Source organism: Saprolegnia diclina (genome assembly GCF_000281045.1).
Source record: "Saprolegnia diclina VS20 unplaced genomic scaffold supercont1.55, whole genome shotgun sequence".
Classification (NCBI taxonomy): Eukaryota; Oomycota; class Saprolegniomycetes; order Saprolegniales; family Saprolegniaceae; genus Saprolegnia; species Saprolegnia diclina.
Window position 1 is genome coordinate 258,729 of NW_008246122.1, and position 17,832 is coordinate 276,560.

Sequence of the window (17,832 nt, forward strand, 5' to 3'; positions counted from 1 at the left end):
GGTATAGCCAGCCATCAGCTCTTCGGCTATGACCAAGCAATAGATTGGTTCCGCAAGTGCTTGGATGCGCAGCTTTGATCGGCTTCAGGCGGAGCCAAACCGTCGAAGCCAAGGCGCTGTTTGAAGATACATGTGCAGGATCGTAATTACGGCCCACTGATGCTGCATCATTCAACCTCGGTTTGACGTACCGCTTCCTTGGCGACTACGCAGCGGCTGAGGCGCTCTGGCTTCCGATCTGGGACAGGTTCCAAAAGAGTCCACCAGCGCCAGGGCTGTACATTCACTTGCTCTTTCTGCTCGCGATGCTCTACTGGTCCAAGGGCGACTACGTCCTCGAGAAGCAGTACATGCTCGACACCTTGGCGTGGTGTCTGGTTGCTAGTGCGTTTCACAGTGTTGGCTTCGTCTTGCAAAATACGCGTAGGTGCGTGCGGACAAATCAAGGGGAAATCATCTTGCCCAGAGTGAAAATGGGATGAAAATGGGCAATTAAGTGGTTGAAATCAGCATCGAGATGACCTGTTGCTGAAACTAGTTTATTGCGGACACATTTAAAATCAGTTTAATATTATCATACGATTTGTAAACATTTCACAATATTTTATTTCAAGGTGGCTGAACGCACGCAACCGATTTTGAACCGTGCCAGCGCAATGTTCCGCAGCCGGAAGGGAGCCAAGAAGACCCAAGGCAAGCGGCAGGTCGACGCCGACGAAGAGGTTCCGGCCAACGTACCAGCAGTAGCCGAAGCTGCGCCTGATGTAGTAGACGTCGACGCTGACGACAGCGTCGAAGCCATCCGCTTGCGCCTCCAGAAGAAGCACAAGAAGCCACTGAGCGCGACCACGACCAAGAAGCGGGTCGTGGCCATCGATCTGGACGACGACGCGCCCGAGTTTCGCGTTCGCAAAGGCAAGATCGCGCGGGTGGACGCGCCGGTCGAGGCCGAGCGCGCATCGACCTCCGGCGCTGGCGAGTACTCACGCGAGAAGCTCGCCGAGCTCCTGGCCCAACAACAGTACGCATCGACGGCCGCGCCACCAACCCACGACGAGCCGCCGATCGACGACGAAGCACCGGTCGTTGTAGAGAGGCCGACCGAGCTGCCTGTGTCACCGCCGCATGACACAGCATTTGTGCCCGAGAACTTTATCCCGATGGGCGACCGGCGTCGTGCGCCGTCGCCGCCACCACCCGTGGAAGAAGCGTCGCTCTCAGAGCCCGACGACATCGACATGGGCAACGACGACGATGGCACCGACGCGCAGTGGGAGAACGAGCAGCTGCGGCGCGCTGGGCTTCCGATTCCGGCGGCGTCGCCCGTCTTGCAGCAGCGCGACCTAAGCTTTCGATCGTTTGGCTCGCTTCTCCTCTCGCTTGAGGCAACGACCGAAGCTCTCACGGAGCGTGTGGACCTCCGGGACCGCGACCGCATGCGGGCGTCGGTCGACGCAGCCCATGCCTCCAACGCGATCCGCGATCTCGAGAGCCAGCTGGAGAAGGACGCACAGACCTTTGACGTTGCGCAAGACATGTGGGAGTATCTCTCGACGCTCTGCTTTTGCTTGCGCGCCAAGCTCGATACGATCGCTTCGATCGAGGCGCTCGTGCCCCAGGACAAGCGCATGGTACTGATGAGCGAGGCCATCTGGGCCGACGTCGACGACGACTACAGCGACTTGCAGCATGTGTTAGCGCGCTTTGCCGCGTGGAAGGCTGCAGACGGTGGTATGTATGCGGCGGCGTACGGGGATCTGGCCCTTGCGCAGCTCATATGTCCATACGTTCGCGTCGAGTTGGCGACGTGGCAGCCGTGGACATCGTCGCGCACCTTCCACGACATGCGCTGGCGCACGCTTCTGGAGCACGAAGCGCTGTACGAAGCCGCGATGGCGCTCGTCCAAGAGCATCTGCGGCGGTACCTTCCGCACCTCAACGTCTGCTCGCCGACCCAGCTTCAGAATTTGCGGCGACTTGTGACCCTCTTGACGCCCGAGAGCCGCCCGATCCACGCCGAGATGCTCAGTCAATGCCTCGTGTCCGTTCAAGCGCTGGACTTTGCCAGCATGAGCAGCGTGGACCTGCGGCTCCTCAAAGACGGCGTCAAGGCGCTATATGGGGCGGATGCGCGCTACGATTGCGTCCTTGAAGCGCTGCTGGAAGGCGAGGCGCGCCACTGGATGCAGACATGTGCGACGGCCGGAACGACACCCAGTCATGTACAAGGCATCGCCGCCGCCGTCGATCTGTGGCCACACGGCAAGATGTTCCCAAACCTCCTCGTCAACTATGCCGTGCTGCTGCGGCGCTTTGTCGCGGACGCCACCTCGGACTCGGACGTGGCATTGGGCCAGGACGTCCTCGCCCGGGTCGAAGCCAAGATACGCGGATAAGATGTAGTATGGTTGTCATCGTCTTGCGTTGTGGTGTCATCGCATTTCAATGGGGGCAGACCGCACAGATAGACGCGTGCCTATTGCAGCTTCGTACTAGTCACTGTGTCTCTAGTTCACAAGGACGTTGAATCGTTCGATACGGGGCTTGTTGCATCCGTGGTTGCAAGAAACGTGCTGTGCAAATAGCAAATACCCGACGAGCAGATGATGGCCGTGGCGCTGGATTTGATCGTTCGATCGTCGAACGTAGAACAGCAGGTTCTCTGCGTTCGACGGCCTCTGTTGCAGTCTCCACGCCAAAGATCGGTCTACGTACACCGGCACCTGCTAGAGAAAGACACGTAGAATGCAACGAGAAGGGTCCCAGCGCATGCACTGCGTTGTACGCCGGCGAGGCCGTCGCGCCAGCTTGGTGGCCCAAGTGCAATCTGGATCTTGGCCGCCCGTATCTATGTCACGCCAGCGCACTTTACGGAATCGCATACAAATATAGAGATGAAACGGCCAAGGTGCGGTTTGCCGCTGATCGGCGGTGTCGACCGCATTTGGCGATTTGAAGCATGGGCCTCCGACCGCTGCTTCTGCTGCTGCTGGCGCTCGCCGCCCACGCCGTCCACGTCACGGTGTACCGCAATGGCGAGTCAGTAGACGGCGTCGCTGTCGACGTCACGCCCGCCATGGCGACCTCCGGGCTCGACCTCGCGACGCATCTCTCGACATTCCTGCCCGTCGATGGCATGCTCGACGACGCGTCGGTGAAAACGACGGTCGCCGATCGCGTGTACAATGGCCGCGGTCAGCTCGTCGAGTCCATCGACCACATCGAAGAGAACGAGCGTCTGTACCTCGTGGCGCCGGGCCTGCTCTTTGTCTGGCCGTTTGTCGAGGTACATTTTCCCCAATATTCGCTCGATGGTGTATGAACATAGACGTGTAGCTGGGCCACACGGTCTCGGTCGAGTCGACGCAGAGCCCGACGCAAAAGCCGATCGTGCTCGAGTCCTTTAACGAGTCGCCGCGCGTGTTTCTCATTCACGACTTCTTCACCAACGACGAAGCGGACGGCCTCGTGAAGCGTATTCTAGAGATTGACAATGAGCATTCCAAGCTCCAGCGGTCGTTTGTCGGCCACCAGAGCGGCGCCAAATTGTACGAATTGTCGATTTTTTGCAGTCCAGTTTTACACTCTTTTGCTAGGACATCGACGGTGCGCACGAGCGAGAACGCGTTCGACTCCGAGTCGGAGATTGCCGTGAGCCTCAACAAGCGTGCGTTTGATTTGCTCGGCATTGGTGACTACCAAGGTATATTTATGGGTTTTCTGATGAAAAAAATGGAAATGTGAGATTTTTGACTAGACGATATGGCCGACGGTCTCCAGCTGCTGCGGTACCAGCAAAAGCAAGCGTACATTCCCCACACCGACTACTTTGGCGTCGACACGAGCCCCGACTGGAACTGGAACCCGAAAACCGGCGGCTCCAACCGGTCTGTCTCGTCAATCTCGATCTCGCGATCACTGATGCGATATTGTAGCTTTGCTACCGTGTTTTTGTACCTAAGCAACGTCACCCGCGGCGGCCAAACAGTGTTCCCGCTGACCAACATGCCGGAGGGCATTGCCCACGCCCAAGTGCCGACCGACGACGAGCTCGGCATCTTTGAGAAGGGCAGCTGGGAAGCCAAGATGGCCATGCAGTGCCACACCAAGTACGCTACCACAATCGTGCGATGTAGCGTGCTTAGGACGATTTTAGGCTGGCGTCGTACCCGCGCAAGACGCACGCCGTCTTGTTTTACAGCCAAAAAGGCAATGGCGAACTCGACCCGATGTCGGAACACGGCGGGTGCCCGGTCCTCGACGGCACCAAATGGTATATTTCCGTCTCTTTCTTGTCGTGTTGCTTATATAGGACGTAGGGCGGCGAACCTCTGGGTGTGGAACCGGCGCCGGTACGGTCTTGATGGCACCAAGATTGACGTGACGTTTCACAATAACCTCGATGTGCCCGTCGAACTGTACTGGTCGACGACGCGCATGCAGGAGATTGCGGCCCACAGCCAAGCGTTCTTCAAGTCGTACGACGGCCACGAGTGGACGCTCAAGGACTTGGACGGCAACGATCTCCGCACGCACCGCCTCGCGCAGGCTGACGGCCTCACTCAGTCGATTAGCGTGCCGGTCGATACGCCGACCAAGGACGAGTTGTAAGCTTGAAGAAGCATCTCTATGTGTGCTGTATTTTGGCGTCACTACACTCTACCAGCTCAAAGTTCGCCACGTCAGAGCCCTCACTGGTATCGGCAACAGCCAAACGCTCGGGAAATCGATTATTCAGCTAGCCCTACCCCTACCCCTATCTACATTGACCTCGGAATTCGCGTTTGGAGGTTTTTAAGGTCAGCACGGTCCTGCAGGCTCAGTGTCGGCAGTCGCGCACGCTTCACGGCAGCATCTGTGAGCGTGCCGTATGCGTTGCGGCTCACATTCAGACGCCGAAGCGAGCTGAGGTGTGGTAGCGCGCGAGCAATCGCATCGACGCCGGCACTTCCAATGCCGTTAAGCGAGACATCGAGCACCGTGAGGGTCCACCACGATGGCAACACGGTGGCGAGAGCAATGGCGTGGTGGTCTTGTAGAGTATTGCGACGAAGGTCCAGCACTCGAAGCGACGCTGGCAAAGCTACCATGAGCTGCTTGAAGCTCGGTTCGGTGACGTTGGCGCTGTTGAAAGTCTGGTTGGTAAGGCGAAGCAGATGCAAGCAATGGGAGGCTTCAAGCGCTGTTGCCAGTGTCGCAACACCGTGGGTTGTGACCATGTTACCATCAAGCACGAGGCGCTCAAGACGCCGTAAGACGGGTGCCAGTGCCGCGATGTCGTTCGCATCGAGAGCAATGTTCTTCAGCGTGAGCGCGTTGAGACGGCGCAGTGACGCGATTATCGTCACGGCCATCGGCAGCGCGGCAAATGGACAAGCCCAGGGCTGCAACACCCGGAGGCTCGTCAGGTGCTGCAAACGCGGCGCGCCAGCGAGGACAACCGAGTCGCTGTGGGCGCTGAGCGACGTGAGTTTCGGCGGCAGTGATGTGTGCAGTCGAGGCGGGCAGTACGTGGCAACGTCGCACGTCTGCAACGTCAGCGCGGTGATCGTCGGTGACTGCAAGAGGACGTCATAAAAGGCGGCAAAGGTCGCGGCATCGGCACGCTCGAGCGTCAATGAAACTAAATGCACGTGGCGCAGTGGCGACGCCTGCAACCAGCGGGTGAGCGTCTCGAGAAAACCATTCGCGAGCGGCGTTGGCCACTTTGCCGCTGCAACGCACGTCACCACGACGCTGGTCGCGCGCGATATCGACAGTGCTGCGATGAGATCGACGCTCTGCGGTGAGTGCGGGCAGACGACGTCGAGATGGCGCAGCCGACGGAGGCCGCGCATGGCATCTTGCAGGCGCGAGAACATGGCTGGTGTCCACGTGCTATCGATGCGGATCTCAAGCGCCGTGAGCGCGTCGACAGCGTGCGTCATGCAGCGTTGAAAGAGCGTCATGTCGTGGAGACCCAGCCACGCGAGCTTGGGCAGGAGTCCGTTGGATTCCTGGTTGCCGTGCACCGAGATGCCAGCCTGCGGATAGAGCCGCAGCGCGGAGAGCACAAGGCAGAGCAATTGCGAGTCCTTGTACGTCTCCTTGGGCAGACGAAGGCGGGGCCAAAAGCATCGCCACTCGACGGCCGTCGCGAGGTGACGCAGATCCAGAAGAGCCGTCGAGAGATAAGTCTCTGGCATCGCAATGAGGAAGGCGTCCATGGACTCGGCCGTCTCGAGGAACGAAGCAACATGCTCCAAGGCGTCCGGTGTCAGGGACGGTGTCATGTTGCTGCGTCGTGTTGCAAATTCCATCGTGTGCTGCGTCAGCTTTCTGGTTGTCGGTTGGGGTGAGGGTTGCACTTTCCTTACAACCCGGTCACCCCATGCGGTGACCCCATCGGGCTGTCTAACCGATTGGCAAACGGTTAGGCGAGTGATGGTCATGACCACGAACCACTGGAATTATCTTTTATCGATCCTTGCTGCCTCCAAGAGAATCAAAAGCATCGTACTGGTCCGCTTCAACCTCGAGCAACTGCTTTGTCCAACTCGTAGCAACCCGAACCCTGAGCCGCTCAGGGTTCGGGTTGAGAATGAGGTTTCGAATGTCCACCCCGCCAACGACGGTTTGCGAGGGCTTGTATAGCCTAGAGAATACGTTACATTGTACAATATGTATCGTGTTGGACGATTCTGATGCCAAAAGCTCTGGCCAACAGGACGCAATGCTCAATTATTTTTGAAGTAACGTCGCTTGAGTTTGATTTTGCGAGGCTGCAAGCACCAGTGCTTCTTGAGCACTCATGTTGAGCACTAGTGCTTCCGCGTAAGTAATGTATGCAACGTTGCTTGCATGGGTGTGAGTGTCTCCTGACCAGTCATTTTTGCAAAGCACCACGATCTCTGTGCACCATTCATTTGTGATGACTAAACCCATCCAACAGTGCGTTGACGTACGGTCCATGAGAGAGCAATCAACTCCCTTGATGGCAGCCAACGCCAACGTCTCGTTCGGGCGCGTGTACGGCGACCGATTCCGCAGCTGGGACGAGTTTGAGAGCGCACGAAAGGCGTTCCAGCGCGACCACGGTATCTCGCTCTACTCGCGCGGTGCGACGCGAGCCAAGGGCACCAGCGGGCAGCAGTTCTGGTGCAAATATAAAAACTCCAAGAGCTTCAAGCCAAAGGACGACGACAACCCGCCGTTGAAGAAGAGCTTGTGCGCTGCAGGCCTGCACCTGCTCCTTGACGCCGACGGGAGCCTCGTCGTTCAGAACGAAGTCGGGCTTCACAACCATCCGCCCGAATTCCCCGTGGCACGTGGTGTCCGCACTCGACCCCAGGTCGCGGTGCACGAGTCGCCTCTGAGCAAGGCGGTGAAACGAAAGCGGTTCACGTGCGATGGCGACGACAGCCTTCCGCCACGGGCCACCGACGCTGTCAAGGCCGAGGACAAGCAGAGTCCGGTGCTTCGAGGCACGACAGCTGAGCCCGCTGTAACCGAGCTCGGTGGTTTCGCTCCGATATTGGGCCACGAGGTAATGCCCATCGTGGTCCTTGCGTTGTTGACGAGTCAACTGCGTAGACTCGGCGCCAAGGACTCGATTTTGCCAACGAGCGGCCAGAGCGACCCGAGAGCCGGCAAAGGACCGATCAGGGTAGTAGCCGCGTTCGTGTCATCGAGGTACACTTCACTCCATCCCTCCAAATCGCATTCAGCATCAACCTTGTGCTAGCACGAGCGTTGCGCGCGTCCCACAAGTATCGTCGACCCAACGAATCGTCGCCGTCTCGCAAAGGTAAACTCACCAACCTATAATGCATGTGCGAGCTTATTGGTGACAGGACGTCGAAGCGCCAACAAAAAGCAACGCCGTCGTCGACTTCTTTCTCTACAAGCGCTCCAAGTATATGGCGCTTCTCGATGGCGCTGTCAAGGACAAGAAGCGTCATGGCCCGCGGAGCTTGCATCTCGGCAAAGCGTACCGCACGGTCGACGCGCACGAACCGCCGCTGCAGACCATTGGTACTACGAGTGTGTTTCCACGCTTGCATAGCACGGGTGCTAGGGCCATATCCAATCTCATCATCGCTGCTCAAGGACATCGCCTATGACCGGTGGCTCTACGACGATGTACGTCATCTTGAAGCCTTTTGGTCTAGAGACAGATGTATTGCGATTGCAGAGTGTCAACGCCTGGCTGCATCTCGTCGCGGCGGTCGCCAACAAAGAGTACACCCGACGCCTCTTGTGCATCGAGAGCACCTCGTGGGCCTACGACTGCGAGCAACCAACGCCGAGACTGCCCTCGAAGGCGACGAACTGGTTCAACTTTGCCTACGTGCTGGTACCGATCACCATAGCCAACGCGCACTGGTGCCTCGTCGTCGTGGCCATGGACGCGCGCGAGCTTGTGATCTACGATGCGAGGTCGTGGCACACGTTCGAGGACCGCCTCAGTCGCATCAACGCCACAATCGAGCTCCACGCGGCGCAGAAGGGTGTCGAATGGCGATCTTGGCCGCACCGGCAGGTGACGCTGGCCCAGAAGAATGACCATGACGGTGGTGTCTACCTCGCGGCCGTGGCCGAACGCTACGCCCGCGATGCGCCGGTCACTGTCGAGGACCTCACCGATGCGTTTTGCGCGTCGTACCGCAGCTACATGCTGCAATCACTGCTTCGAGGAGCCTTGGTCGAGTAGCAGAGGTGGAGAATTTGCGAGACGACCTTCTCCACCGACAGCACACATGAACGGGCTTTGTGTTATCTTCATAATTACACAAAGACTTCGCATACGTAGCGCTACGCCCGAATGCGTAGAAGTTGGCACCAGCACTTGGTCGTTGGGAGTGCCCCGTGGTGGACCCCACTCGCACGAGTCATACTAGTAGCTCGCGCGATGCAGGCTCCTGAACTGGGACCGCCCGACAGAAGGGAATTCCCTTGCACAATCGGGTCTCTCTGCTGCCCGGCGCTCAGGCTGGACGCATTCGCAAGTCGACGCGGTTGAAGAGGCCTCACCTTTGTGCCATTGCGAACCCGGATCTAGTGGTTCCCCGCTACATTGACCCATGCCCGCAACTGGGCTTCATGAAGTCGACGGGTCCCATCCTTGGCAAGAGTGATCCATGCAACGGTGTGGATGTCGGACGCACGGGCTAGCAACGCAGTCGTGGCGTCATCGCCAGCAAGGCGAAGCGTTGTCGTTCCCGTTCAAAGACAAACAAGTCGAGTGCTGTAAAATAGTAAATAAGGTGGGTTGATAAGAGCTTAGTTGGGCGTCGACAGCACAAACTTCTTCTTGTTCTTGTGCTTCTTCTTCTTGAGCTTGAACGCATCGCCGTTGGTCTTGGGCTCGGGCGTGGCAGCCACCACAGGCTTGATCGGCGACTGCTTCTTGGTCGGCGTCGTCTCGGCGTCCGAGGCGTCGTCGTCGTCGTCCTGGGCGGAGGGTTCCTAATCATACACAAGCCATTGAGTACACGGTTCCTAGTACATATATATAGAGAGGAGGAGAGATGTAGCGTGGTTATGACTCGTATGAATTCGATAGGAAAGACCAAAAGCCTTTTGCAATCCCAAAAATGGGAAAGCCGAAACCAGCCTTAAGGACCGCGCGACGTAGCAGCATGAAAAACTCATGACGACGCTACAAGTACTATCCCAAATGGTCTGGACCCCCGACCAACCGCAGCATCGTGCCACAAGGACACGACGCTGATCGGGGGTAATTTGCAAATGGGGACATACAAACATGCAACATATACACCACATGGGCATGCAACGCACCTCGGCTTGACGCGGACGCTTCTTCGAGACATGCGACTCGTCGTTGAGCGCGATGCGGGCGGCGGCCTTCTGGATGAGCTCCTGGAGGTCGTCGACCGTGAGCTTGTTGATGGCCTCGGCGTGGTCGCCGACCGATTCTTCGGGAGGGCCGGGCTGGTAGTAGCCGGCGAGATGCACGATGCCTTCACCGACGACGCTGAGCTTGGTCTTGGTTGCGCCAAAGACCACGTCGAGCTTGACCTGGTCGGTCGTCTTGGCCCGCAGCGTGCAGAGCGCGACCTTGACGAGGTTGTTGTCGAGGCCGGTGGTCTCGACCGAGAGGACCGCGGAGGCGCCGGTGCTGAGCGTGGCCGAGACGACCGTCAGCACCATGCCCTCGGGGACGTGGACGAGCAGCGGCTTGGCCGCCGAGACGTGGCCGCCGAAGAAGTGGACCATGGCGCTGGTGATTTGAGAATGAGCTGTTGAGTTTGAACCGGCAAATCCATCCCTCGCGAAATGAGTGGTCGCTGGCCAGAACGCTGGAATCGAAAGGTAACTAATAGTGTTGTAGTGTATACCCACCAAGTAGTGTTTATTTAAATGGTGTCATCGGTATAATATAGTGTGAATTTTCGTTTGGTGCTTGGAGCTTGCTGCGACAGCCTGCTAGAGCGGCCAACACATCACATCGGCCTGCGAACGTTCGACGACCGGCCCCATCCCGAGTCTCTCCAGTGCATACCTCGCAGCACAATATTATTTGCTTGTGGTCCAACAAAAGAACGCCGACTAACAACGAGCTTTGTGAGGACTCGGCCGCAATCGAAGTCACCACGAGTGTGTTGAAACGGTGTGTTACAGTTCTCGAGCGGGAGTTTTTGTGTCCATTCTCAACGGGATACGAGACTGTACGATGCACATGATTGTCGTATCGGTGTGGACTGCGGCAGTACACTACAGTAGTCGAGCACTCCCACCGGCTCACCGCGACACTCGGCTTGTCGTTGGTCGGGACTCGAGCTGGTGTCCTACGTGGAGGAGTGTAATAAACACCAGCACGGGCTTGAGTATTCTTCGAGATGACACTATTTTCCACACTGCCCATCCAACGGGCACACGACAGGAGCCATCGCGCGCCAACCTCGGCCGGACTTCAACGTATTGCGGCGCGCGGAATCCGGATAAAATCGTTGTGGCCAATCAAAGGCGCGGATTTGATTTATTTAGTTGCATACAAAGACCAAGTGGTGAAAAAAATACAAAGGCTGGGGACATGCGTCACTGTGTCCATCAAGCTCTGTCGCGATCATGTCGGCCATCATCAAGGGCAAGAAGGAGTACCTCGCCGACCAGAAGGCCTTCATGGCCCACTTCCAGGCGCGTCCGCTCGCGCTGCAGCTGGTCAAGTCGACCCTGCTCCAGGGCCTCTTCATCGTCAACGGCTACGTCGAGTCGCTCGACCTCGAGAACGACGACGAGAGCGACGACGACGAGCCCAAGGCCGACAAGCCGGCCTTTGTCGCGCCGTCGCCGCGTGAGTTTGTGATTCGCTGCCAGCTGCACTGCGTCAAGACGCTCAGCAACACGACGGTGCTGCGCTCGCTCGAGTTTATCTCGATCCGCATCTTCGACGTGCGCGTCGCTGGTAAGCTCGTCAAGGACGTCACCAAGGTACGCACGAGTTGCCGCCCCACACAATGTCTCATGGCCGACAATTCTCTAGTCGGCTCTGCGCAAGTACGCGCGCCACCAAAGCGCGACGACGGCTGCGCTCCAGATCGTCAAGACCGGCGTCCGCGCGTCGGTGCTTGGCAGCGTCGCGATCTTCCTCGTCGAGGAGATCATTGCGATCTACCACGCGATCCAGCGCAAGCTCCAGGCGACGGCTGTCGAAACCGAGCGCCAGTTGCTCCAGGTGACGGTGCTGGGCCTGCGCCGCTGCGGCCTCGCCATCGTCGGGTCCGCGGCCGGCGGCGCCATCGGCACGCTCGTCTCGCCTGGCAAGGGCACGCTTGTCGGCGCTCTCGTCGGCGAGACGCTCGCGTATTCGCTCTAAAGCGTCGTATAAGCCCCGGACAGCAATCCATCCTAGACTTTGTTGGCCTCCTGGTTCCTCACCGCTTCTCATGCAATCAAAGAGCTTCAAGCGGGACAAGGTATTGCATCGCGTCAAGATGCAAGCCCTTGCCAGCACTCCACATTCGTAGTGCAGTGGGCTGCGCTTCCGGTTGCTTGCATCTCTCGAACGTGGATGAAGTATGGAAATCACACGCTATTTACACGTGTATTTTCAATGTGGTAATCGTTTTTCACATGGCGTTTCCGGCGCTGTGCGATTGTGACACTGCCCATAATGACGTCGACGCCACAGACGTCGACGGTGGCCGCCATGAAGGCGACCGCGCGCCAGGCGATGCACACGCTGGGCCTCGACACGGCAGACATGTCGACGCCGGCGTCAGCAGTCGGTGCTCTGGACGCCGCTGTGCGCAACGCGATGAAGGCCGGTGGCCTCTACGAACGCATTGCATCGCCATCCAGCAAGCGCGCTTACCTCGCCGACATGGCGCCGCCATTGAGCCTCACGGGGTGCGTCGTCGCGGCGACGCTTGCTGCTGGCACAATCGCCATCGACTACCACCTCACCGATGACGCCGAGAAGGCCAACGTGGACGTATCCCTTCCGAATCTGGGCTTTTGGGCGGCGCGGGCAGCGAGCATCGTGGCCGTCAAGCGCGTTCTCGAGTTCAGCGCACTCCAATACCTCGGACCGCGCATCACGGACAAGCTGACCAAGGACATTGGCGAAGTAATTCGTCGTCGTCGACTTGCGTGTGACGTAACTCTTTGTAGTCGGCGCTGCGTAAGGCCGCCTCGCTCGCCCACCCAGGCGCCCCGTCCGTGCGTATCTTGTACACGGCAGCGGCAGGTCTCCTCTTGACGAACGTGGCGGTCTCTGCCGTGGACCTGGCCATCGGCCTCGTCCAGTACGCGCGAGGCAAGCCCGTGTCGCCGCTCGCAATAACGCTGCGGAGCCTCGAGAAGATTGTGACTACAACGTACAACATGATGCTGAGCGCCTTCGTTGGCACGATCTTCCTCTCGCCTGGGGTGGGCACAGATACGATGCTTCTCTTTTGTCGGCAGCACGACCCGACGGCAAGGTTTCTCTACCTCTTATAACGTCGACTGCACGCTCCCTCCATAAGACAAAATTTAGCAAAAATGACTAAATGGAATAATGGCATTAAGTATTTCACTTCGAGACGTGATGAGTAGGAAAAAACCTGTCGTGATTGCTGAACGACATCAAAACGCATACTCGTAGTCGACTGAACCGTAGTCGATCGAGTTAGTACACGAAGCAACGACGACGCGTCACGCACCAGCCGCCTCACAACGCCCAGCAGCACGGCGCGATCAAGCAAGGGCTCATCAAGGGTCGAGAGACTTTTGCGTCCATATCGCAGCGTGTCGTCACGGGCCTCACCCGCGGCCACAAGCGTCGTAGGGCGACGACAGAAGAGCCAGACGAGCCCCCGCGCCGCCGCCTGCGCAGCCACGGACCGGCGAGCGAATGAAGAAGGAGATTGCTAGTCTCTACGTATGCGAAGTCTTTGTGTAATTATGAAGATAACGCGAAACACGTTCATATGTATATATATCGCAGCTTTGATGAACTTTCTAGTTTGAGGGTTAGGTGTGCTATGGTGCTCCTGTTTACCAGTTTGGACACGACTTACGATGTCGCGCGTAGAGTACTACTAGAGCTCGCAATGTTATTGAGCAATACCAATTCAACTAGAGACTAGAGTTGAGTTTCGCCGAGCAGAGCACCACGAGATAGCACCGGGGGAACAAGACGACGTCTCGGATGCCGAAAACAAGACACTGGATCTTTTCATGTGGCATATGCCGAATTCAATTTTTTTCGAGCTCACCCATGCTCATGCTCCGCGTCGCGGGTGTTGTCGGCCTCGCGGTCCTCGGCCGCGTGCTCGCGTCTCCGCCGCAATGTCGTCCTGAGCCTCCTTGGCACATGCGCGTCGATGAGTACGTCGTCGTCTTTGACTCGTATGCGTCCGAGGCCGTCCACAGCGCCACCGTCGCCGCGGCCACTGCGGACCTCCGGATCCAGGCGCATGTGCGCCATCGTGCACCCGCCTACCCGACCGACTTTGTGCTGTGGCAGCTCCGATCGCCTCTAGCGCCGCGCGGTATGTCGCTGGATCCACGCCATTATGGCCCGTCGGCCGCCGACGTGCTGACGTCGCTGCGTGTGCACACCAACGTCAAGTCGCTCAGCCGCAACACGCGTCTGTCGCTCGCGCCGCAATCGATGATGGCCGACGCACCAAAGGACCCACTGTCACCATCGCCAACAGCGCTCGGTAGGCCGCCCTGGATGCGCGTCAATGGCGATATGACAGCACTGGTCATAGGCGCGATCAACGGCATCGACCACGTCGCCGAGCTCTGGGCGCGCAACATTACAGGTATTACTATCTCGCACATGACTGTACGGTTTGCATGGCATGTGTTGCTGCGTCGTAGGCCAAGGCGTCAAGGTCGGCATCTTTGATACCGGTCTTGCGCCGCCGGCGCGGTCGTTCTTTCACCACGTCCACGACATCTCCAACTGGACCGACGAAGACGACGTACATACGTGCATCGATCTGCTTCCAGGAGCTTATTTGAAGTGTAGCTGACGGATGCGAATGGCCACGGGACGTTTGTGGCTGGTGTCATTGGCGGTGCGGTCGAGAGCTGCCCGGGCCTCGCGCCGGACGCGGCCCTCTACGTCTTTCGCGTCTTTAGCACCGACGGCGCTGTCTATACCTCGTGGTTCCTCGACGCTATCAACTATGCGCTCTTCCTCGAGCTCGACGTCCTCAACTTTAGCATCGGCGGCCCCGACTTCAGAGACATGCCGTTCGTGGACAAGGTCGCCGAAGCCTCGGCCCATGGATTGATCGTCGTACGTCGATCTTCGACACTCAGTTGAGGACGACGCTATGCATAGGTCTCGGCGGCAGGCAACACGGGGCCGTACTACGGCGTCGTGACCAACCCGGCCGATCAAGTGGATGTCATTGGTGTCGGCGGGCTCACGGCCGACTTGACGCACGTACGTCGAGGGTTCGATCCCGTCTGTCCCTGACTTTTGCATTAGCTCGCTCCATTTTCATCTCGCGGCCTCACCACATGGGAGATTGATGTTGGGTAGAGTGGCTCGTGCTCGGAGGAGAGAGTCAAATGCGAGGGGTAGGTATGGCCGCGTCAAGCCCGATGTCGTTGCGCTCGCTGAAAACGTCTTGGGGCCGACGCCCGACGGCACGTGCACGGCGCTCAACGGCACGAGCATGGCGGCGCCGCTGGTATCGGGCGCGATTGCGCTGCTGCTCTCGGCCATGACACCCGTCCAGCGCCTCCGCTACGGCCACGTCGGGTTTGTCAAGTCGCTCTTGCTGCAGTCGGCGTCTCGGCTGCCGTCGCACCCGCAGTACGCATTCGTCTTCTTGGATTATCGCACTTGAAGCATTCTAGTGGCAACTCGAGTCTACACAATGCATGGCACCACATCTACGAGCAAGGCGCTGGGCGACTCAATCTGACGCAGGCGCTCGCCAGCATGGAGCACCTTATGGTAAATGCCACACTCCTCTCACAGTCTTCGTGAGCAGACATTAGGAAGATCCGCGGCCGACGCTGCTACCTGCGTCGCTCGACCTCACCGACTGCCCGTACATGTGGCCCCACTGCCGCCAAGCGTTTTACTTTGACGCGATTCCCATCGTGTTTAACGTCACGGTATCCGTTTGTTCGATGATACGATTGGTAAATGGACTAGAGTAGGTGGTTCATCCCACGGCGGCCGCGAGCTCGTTTGCGTCGCCCCCCGAATGGCTCCCCGGATTGAACGGCGATCTGCTCACGATTACAACGTCGGGCACGGAGGTTGTCGTACGTCCGTATACAGGCGCGTTTGGTGTCTTTGTGTCCGTGGCCTTTCCCGTGGCTTCGCCGGTCGTGGCAGAGGGGCGGCTACGGGTAACGCTGACTAATGCTGGCAGTGTCGACCTTCTCGTGCGCATTCCGCTGCAGCCGACGCCGCCGAAACACCGCCGCGTGCGCCACTCATCCTGTCCCCGACACGGCACTAAGTTAGTTTTCGTAGATCTTATGGGACCAGTTTCGGAACCTCCAGTACCCATCCGCGTACATCCCAAAAGACGATGTGCTTGGCATCGACCCGTTCGATAACCACGGCGACCATATGCACACCAACTTTGCCGACCTGTGGCTGTCGCTCATCGAGGCAGGGTGCGTCACTTCGGATACGGTCGATCGCGAGGCTAGGGGTGGGTGTAGGTACGCGGTTGAAATCGCGACTGTCGACTACACGTGTCTGTCGCTGGCGGCGTACGGTGCGCTTTTGGTCGTGGACCCAGAAGAGCCGTGGTTCGAGGCTGAGCACGTCGCGTTGCGTGCGAGCTTGGAGCATGCCAACACGTCGCTCTTCCTCGTCGGCGGCTGGTACAACGAAGCGGCCATGGCGGCGCTGGAGCAATGGGATGCGAATACGCTGAGCTACTGGCGACCGGTCGTCGGTGGCGCCAACGTCCCCGGCATCAATGCGCTATTGGCGCCGTTTGGCATTGCGTTTGGGACGTCTGTGTGGTCGTCGCTGCCGCGCACCGACGGCGTCGGCGTCGTCTCGAGTACGTCCCTCGTTCGGTTCCCAGTCGACGGCCATGTCTACTATGCGACGCTGCGCAACATCACGGACACGACATCTCGGACGAGTCCGCTGGCCACGCACGCGTGGGAGTCGGTGCCGATTCTGGGCCACTACCAGATTCCAGACGGTCTGATATGGTGCCAGATTTGATATGGGCTTGATCGCGATGTAGGTGGTCGCATCGTGGTCATGGGCGACGCTGCATGCATGGATGCGAGCAGCGCGCAGGTTCTGAAGTGCTACGATGTGGTGCTCGAGCTCCTGCGGTATGCGACGACCATGGAGCTGCCGGCGACGCGAGCGGATCGATGGGTGCATCTGGCGTCCAATCCGCTCGTGGCGTCGTTTCTACCAGTGACAGTGCAGCCGTCGACCGAGCTTTGGAAGCAGAGCAAAGTCATGGGACCAACCAAGAAGCCCGGTGAGTGTGGACCATATAAGACAATATTGTCCAACAAGCAAAGCTAGTCGATGCATTGTAGATGCACAGTGTAGAGGCAAACGATATGATGCATGCTTAGATTGAGAACAGTTGCAGTCACGGGTTCTGCTTACAAGTCGCGGCTCGCCTGCGCCGCGGCGAGGGCCTCTTCGCGCGCTGCCTCCAAGACACTCTTGGGCTTGCCTTCGACCTTGACGTCCTTGATCTTGAGCTCCGGCTTCTTTTCGACCTTGGGCGATGGCGCCGGCGCGGACGCTTGCTGCGAGCTCGAGCCCGAGCCTGACAAGGCGTCGCTCGAGGCGACAAAGACTTTGGCCGCGTTGATGGCCGCACGGAACGACGTCAGGCAGATGCCTTGGCTGTCCTTGGGGCGGACCGCGCGGTACTTATCGCACGTCAGCGCTTCCGTCGACGTGAGGTGCGACTCGGCGTTCGGGTCCTGGTTGCAGTACGCTGAACACGCCTCGCGCGAGCCTACGTCATTGGTTAAGCATGCTGCAACTCAGTTACTCATATCAGTACCCGTGCGATAGGCCTCGACGCAGTTGTTGTAGAGCGCCGGGCGCGGCAGGCGGTCGCGGTAGCCCACGCAGGTGGTCTCGAGCGAGCGCCCTGTGTGGCTCTGGCACGACGAGACGCATTGGGCGTGATCGTCGGCCATAACGGTCATGGCTGCAGCGAGGAGGAAGAGCGCAACCTTGGACACGAGCTTCATGGCCGCAGGATGGATCTGGAAATGAGCCAGCACTCGTCAAGCGTCGCAACGGCTAGAAATTCTTTTGGCCAATGGCCTTTCCGGACACGGGCCATTGGTTGATTTGTAGGAAGCTGCACCAATCCACACCGGCATGTGCTTGAAAAGCATTACCTTTTGTCCAATCAAATG

General features: G+C 58.6%; 9 protein-coding genes across 9 annotated transcripts; 6 read left to right on the top strand and 3 right to left on the bottom strand.

The window, feature by feature from the left end:
• The first annotated feature begins 623 nt into the window (after positions 1-623).
• Positions 624-2,422, top strand: SDRG_13088 (hypothetical protein). The gene has a single exon (XM_008619171.1). It carries the CDS (start codon positions 657-659, stop codon positions 2,394-2,396), a length of 1,740 nt encoding a protein of 579 aa, XP_008617393.1. The 5' UTR covers positions 624-656; the 3' UTR covers positions 2,397-2,422.
• A 495-nt stretch (positions 2,423-2,917) lies between these two features.
• Positions 2,918-4,641, top strand: SDRG_13089 (hypothetical protein). Its single transcript, XM_008619172.1, has 7 exons — positions 2,918-3,286; positions 3,337-3,548; positions 3,597-3,703; positions 3,758-3,887; positions 3,936-4,109; positions 4,157-4,273; positions 4,320-4,641. The coding sequence occupies exons 1-7, from the start codon at positions 2,960-2,962 to the stop codon at positions 4,609-4,611; spliced, it is 1,359 nt and encodes a 452-aa protein (XP_008617394.1). The 5' UTR covers positions 2,918-2,959; the 3' UTR covers positions 4,612-4,641.
• A 119-nt stretch (positions 4,642-4,760) lies between these two features.
• Positions 4,761-6,272, bottom strand: SDRG_13090 (hypothetical protein; the record flags this gene model as incomplete). The annotated part of the gene is made up of 1 exon (XM_008619173.1): positions 4,761-6,272. The coding sequence occupies one exon, from the start codon at positions 6,270-6,272 to the stop codon at positions 4,761-4,763; it is 1,512 nt and encodes a 503-aa protein (XP_008617395.1).
• Positions 6,273-6,929: 657 nt separating this feature from the next.
• On the top strand, positions 6,930-8,692 carry SDRG_13091 (hypothetical protein; the record flags this gene model as incomplete). Its single annotated transcript, XM_008619174.1, has 6 exons — positions 6,930-7,525; positions 7,573-7,671; positions 7,724-7,786; positions 7,833-8,013; positions 8,057-8,121; positions 8,174-8,692. Exons 1-6 carry the CDS (start codon positions 6,950-6,952, stop codon positions 8,690-8,692), a joined length of 1,503 nt encoding a protein of 500 aa, XP_008617396.1. The 5' UTR covers positions 6,930-6,949.
• Positions 8,693-9,224: 532 nt separating this feature from the next.
• On the bottom strand, positions 9,225-10,270 carry SDRG_13092 (hypothetical protein). The gene is made up of 2 exons (XM_008619175.1): positions 9,781-10,270; positions 9,225-9,447 (listed from the first exon to the last, which is right to left on the bottom strand). The coding sequence occupies exons 1-2, from the start codon at positions 10,216-10,218 to the stop codon at positions 9,262-9,264; spliced, it is 624 nt and encodes a 207-aa protein (XP_008617397.1). The 5' UTR covers positions 10,219-10,270; the 3' UTR covers positions 9,225-9,261.
• A 776-nt stretch (positions 10,271-11,046) lies between these two features.
• Positions 11,047-11,866, top strand: SDRG_13093 (hypothetical protein). The gene is made up of 2 exons (XM_008619176.1): positions 11,047-11,433; positions 11,486-11,866. The coding sequence occupies exons 1-2, from the start codon at positions 11,071-11,073 to the stop codon at positions 11,816-11,818; spliced, it is 696 nt and encodes a 231-aa protein (XP_008617398.1). The 5' UTR covers positions 11,047-11,070; the 3' UTR covers positions 11,819-11,866.
• A 16-nt stretch (positions 11,867-11,882) lies between these two features.
• SDRG_13094 (hypothetical protein) lies at positions 11,883-13,029 on the top strand. Its single transcript, XM_008619177.1, has 3 exons — positions 11,883-11,918; positions 11,970-12,571; positions 12,616-13,029. The coding sequence occupies exons 2-3, from the start codon at positions 12,116-12,118 to the stop codon at positions 12,943-12,945; spliced, it is 786 nt and encodes a 261-aa protein (XP_008617399.1). The 5' UTR covers positions 11,883-11,918; positions 11,970-12,115; the 3' UTR covers positions 12,946-13,029.
• A 662-nt stretch (positions 13,030-13,691) lies between these two features.
• Positions 13,692-17,090, top strand: SDRG_13095 (hypothetical protein). Its single transcript, XM_008619178.1, has 13 exons — positions 13,692-14,153; positions 14,205-14,258; positions 14,317-14,420; positions 14,468-14,740; positions 14,786-14,890; positions 14,936-14,985; positions 15,032-15,265; positions 15,310-15,409; positions 15,454-15,573; positions 15,619-15,891; positions 15,941-16,086; positions 16,135-16,631; positions 16,677-17,090. Exons 1-13 carry the CDS (start codon positions 13,706-13,708, stop codon positions 16,970-16,972), a joined length of 2,700 nt encoding a protein of 899 aa, XP_008617400.1. The 5' UTR covers positions 13,692-13,705; the 3' UTR covers positions 16,973-17,090.
• Positions 17,056-17,661, bottom strand: SDRG_13096 (hypothetical protein; the record flags this gene model as incomplete). The annotated part of the gene is made up of 2 exons (XM_008619179.1): positions 17,056-17,420; positions 17,469-17,661. 2 exons carry the CDS (start codon positions 17,659-17,661, stop codon positions 17,056-17,058), a joined length of 558 nt encoding a protein of 185 aa, XP_008617401.1.
• Positions 17,662-17,832: the final 171 nt, after the last annotated feature.

Bases quoted from the DNA above. Each gene is read 5' to 3' on its own strand.
- SDRG_13094 (XM_008619177.1), top strand. From the start codon at position 12,116: ATGACGTCGACGCCACAGACGTCGACGGTGGCCGCCATGAAGGCGACC. The intron at 12,572-12,615 runs GTAATTCGTCGT...AACTCTTTGTAG, and splicing joins TGACCAAGGACATTGGCGAA to TCGGCGCTGCGTAAGGCCGC.
- SDRG_13093 (XM_008619176.1), top strand. From the start codon at position 11,071: ATGTCGGCCATCATCAAGGGCAAGAAGGAGTACCTCGCCGACCAGAAG. The intron at 11,434-11,485 runs GTACGCACGAGT...ACAATTCTCTAG, and splicing joins TCGTCAAGGACGTCACCAAG to TCGGCTCTGCGCAAGTACGC.
- SDRG_13095 (XM_008619178.1), top strand. From the start codon at position 13,706: ATGCTCATGCTCCGCGTCGCGGGTGTTGTCGGCCTCGCGGTCCTCGGC. The intron at 14,986-15,031 runs GTAGAGTGGCTC...TGCGAGGGGTAG, and splicing joins ACATGGGAGATTGATGTTGG to GTATGGCCGCGTCAAGCCCG. The intron at 16,087-16,134 runs GTGCGTCACTTC...GGGTGGGTGTAG, and splicing joins CTGTCGCTCATCGAGGCAGG to GTACGCGGTTGAAATCGCGA.
- SDRG_13088 (XM_008619171.1), top strand. From the start codon at position 657: ATGTTCCGCAGCCGGAAGGGAGCCAAGAAGACCCAAGGCAAGCGGCAG.
- SDRG_13089 (XM_008619172.1), top strand. From the start codon at position 2,960: ATGGGCCTCCGACCGCTGCTTCTGCTGCTGCTGGCGCTCGCCGCCCAC. The intron at 3,287-3,336 runs GTACATTTTCCC...ATAGACGTGTAG, and splicing joins TTGTCTGGCCGTTTGTCGAG to CTGGGCCACACGGTCTCGGT. The intron at 3,549-3,596 runs GTACGAATTGTC...CTCTTTTGCTAG, and splicing joins CACCAGAGCGGCGCCAAATT to GACATCGACGGTGCGCACGA.
- SDRG_13092 (XM_008619175.1), bottom strand. From the start codon at position 10,218: ATGGTCCACTTCTTCGGCGGCCACGTCTCGGCGGCCAAGCCGCTGCTC. The intron at 9,448-9,780 runs GTGCGTTGCATG...GTGTATGATTAG, and splicing joins AGCGTCCGCGTCAAGCCGAG to GAACCCTCCGCCCAGGACGA.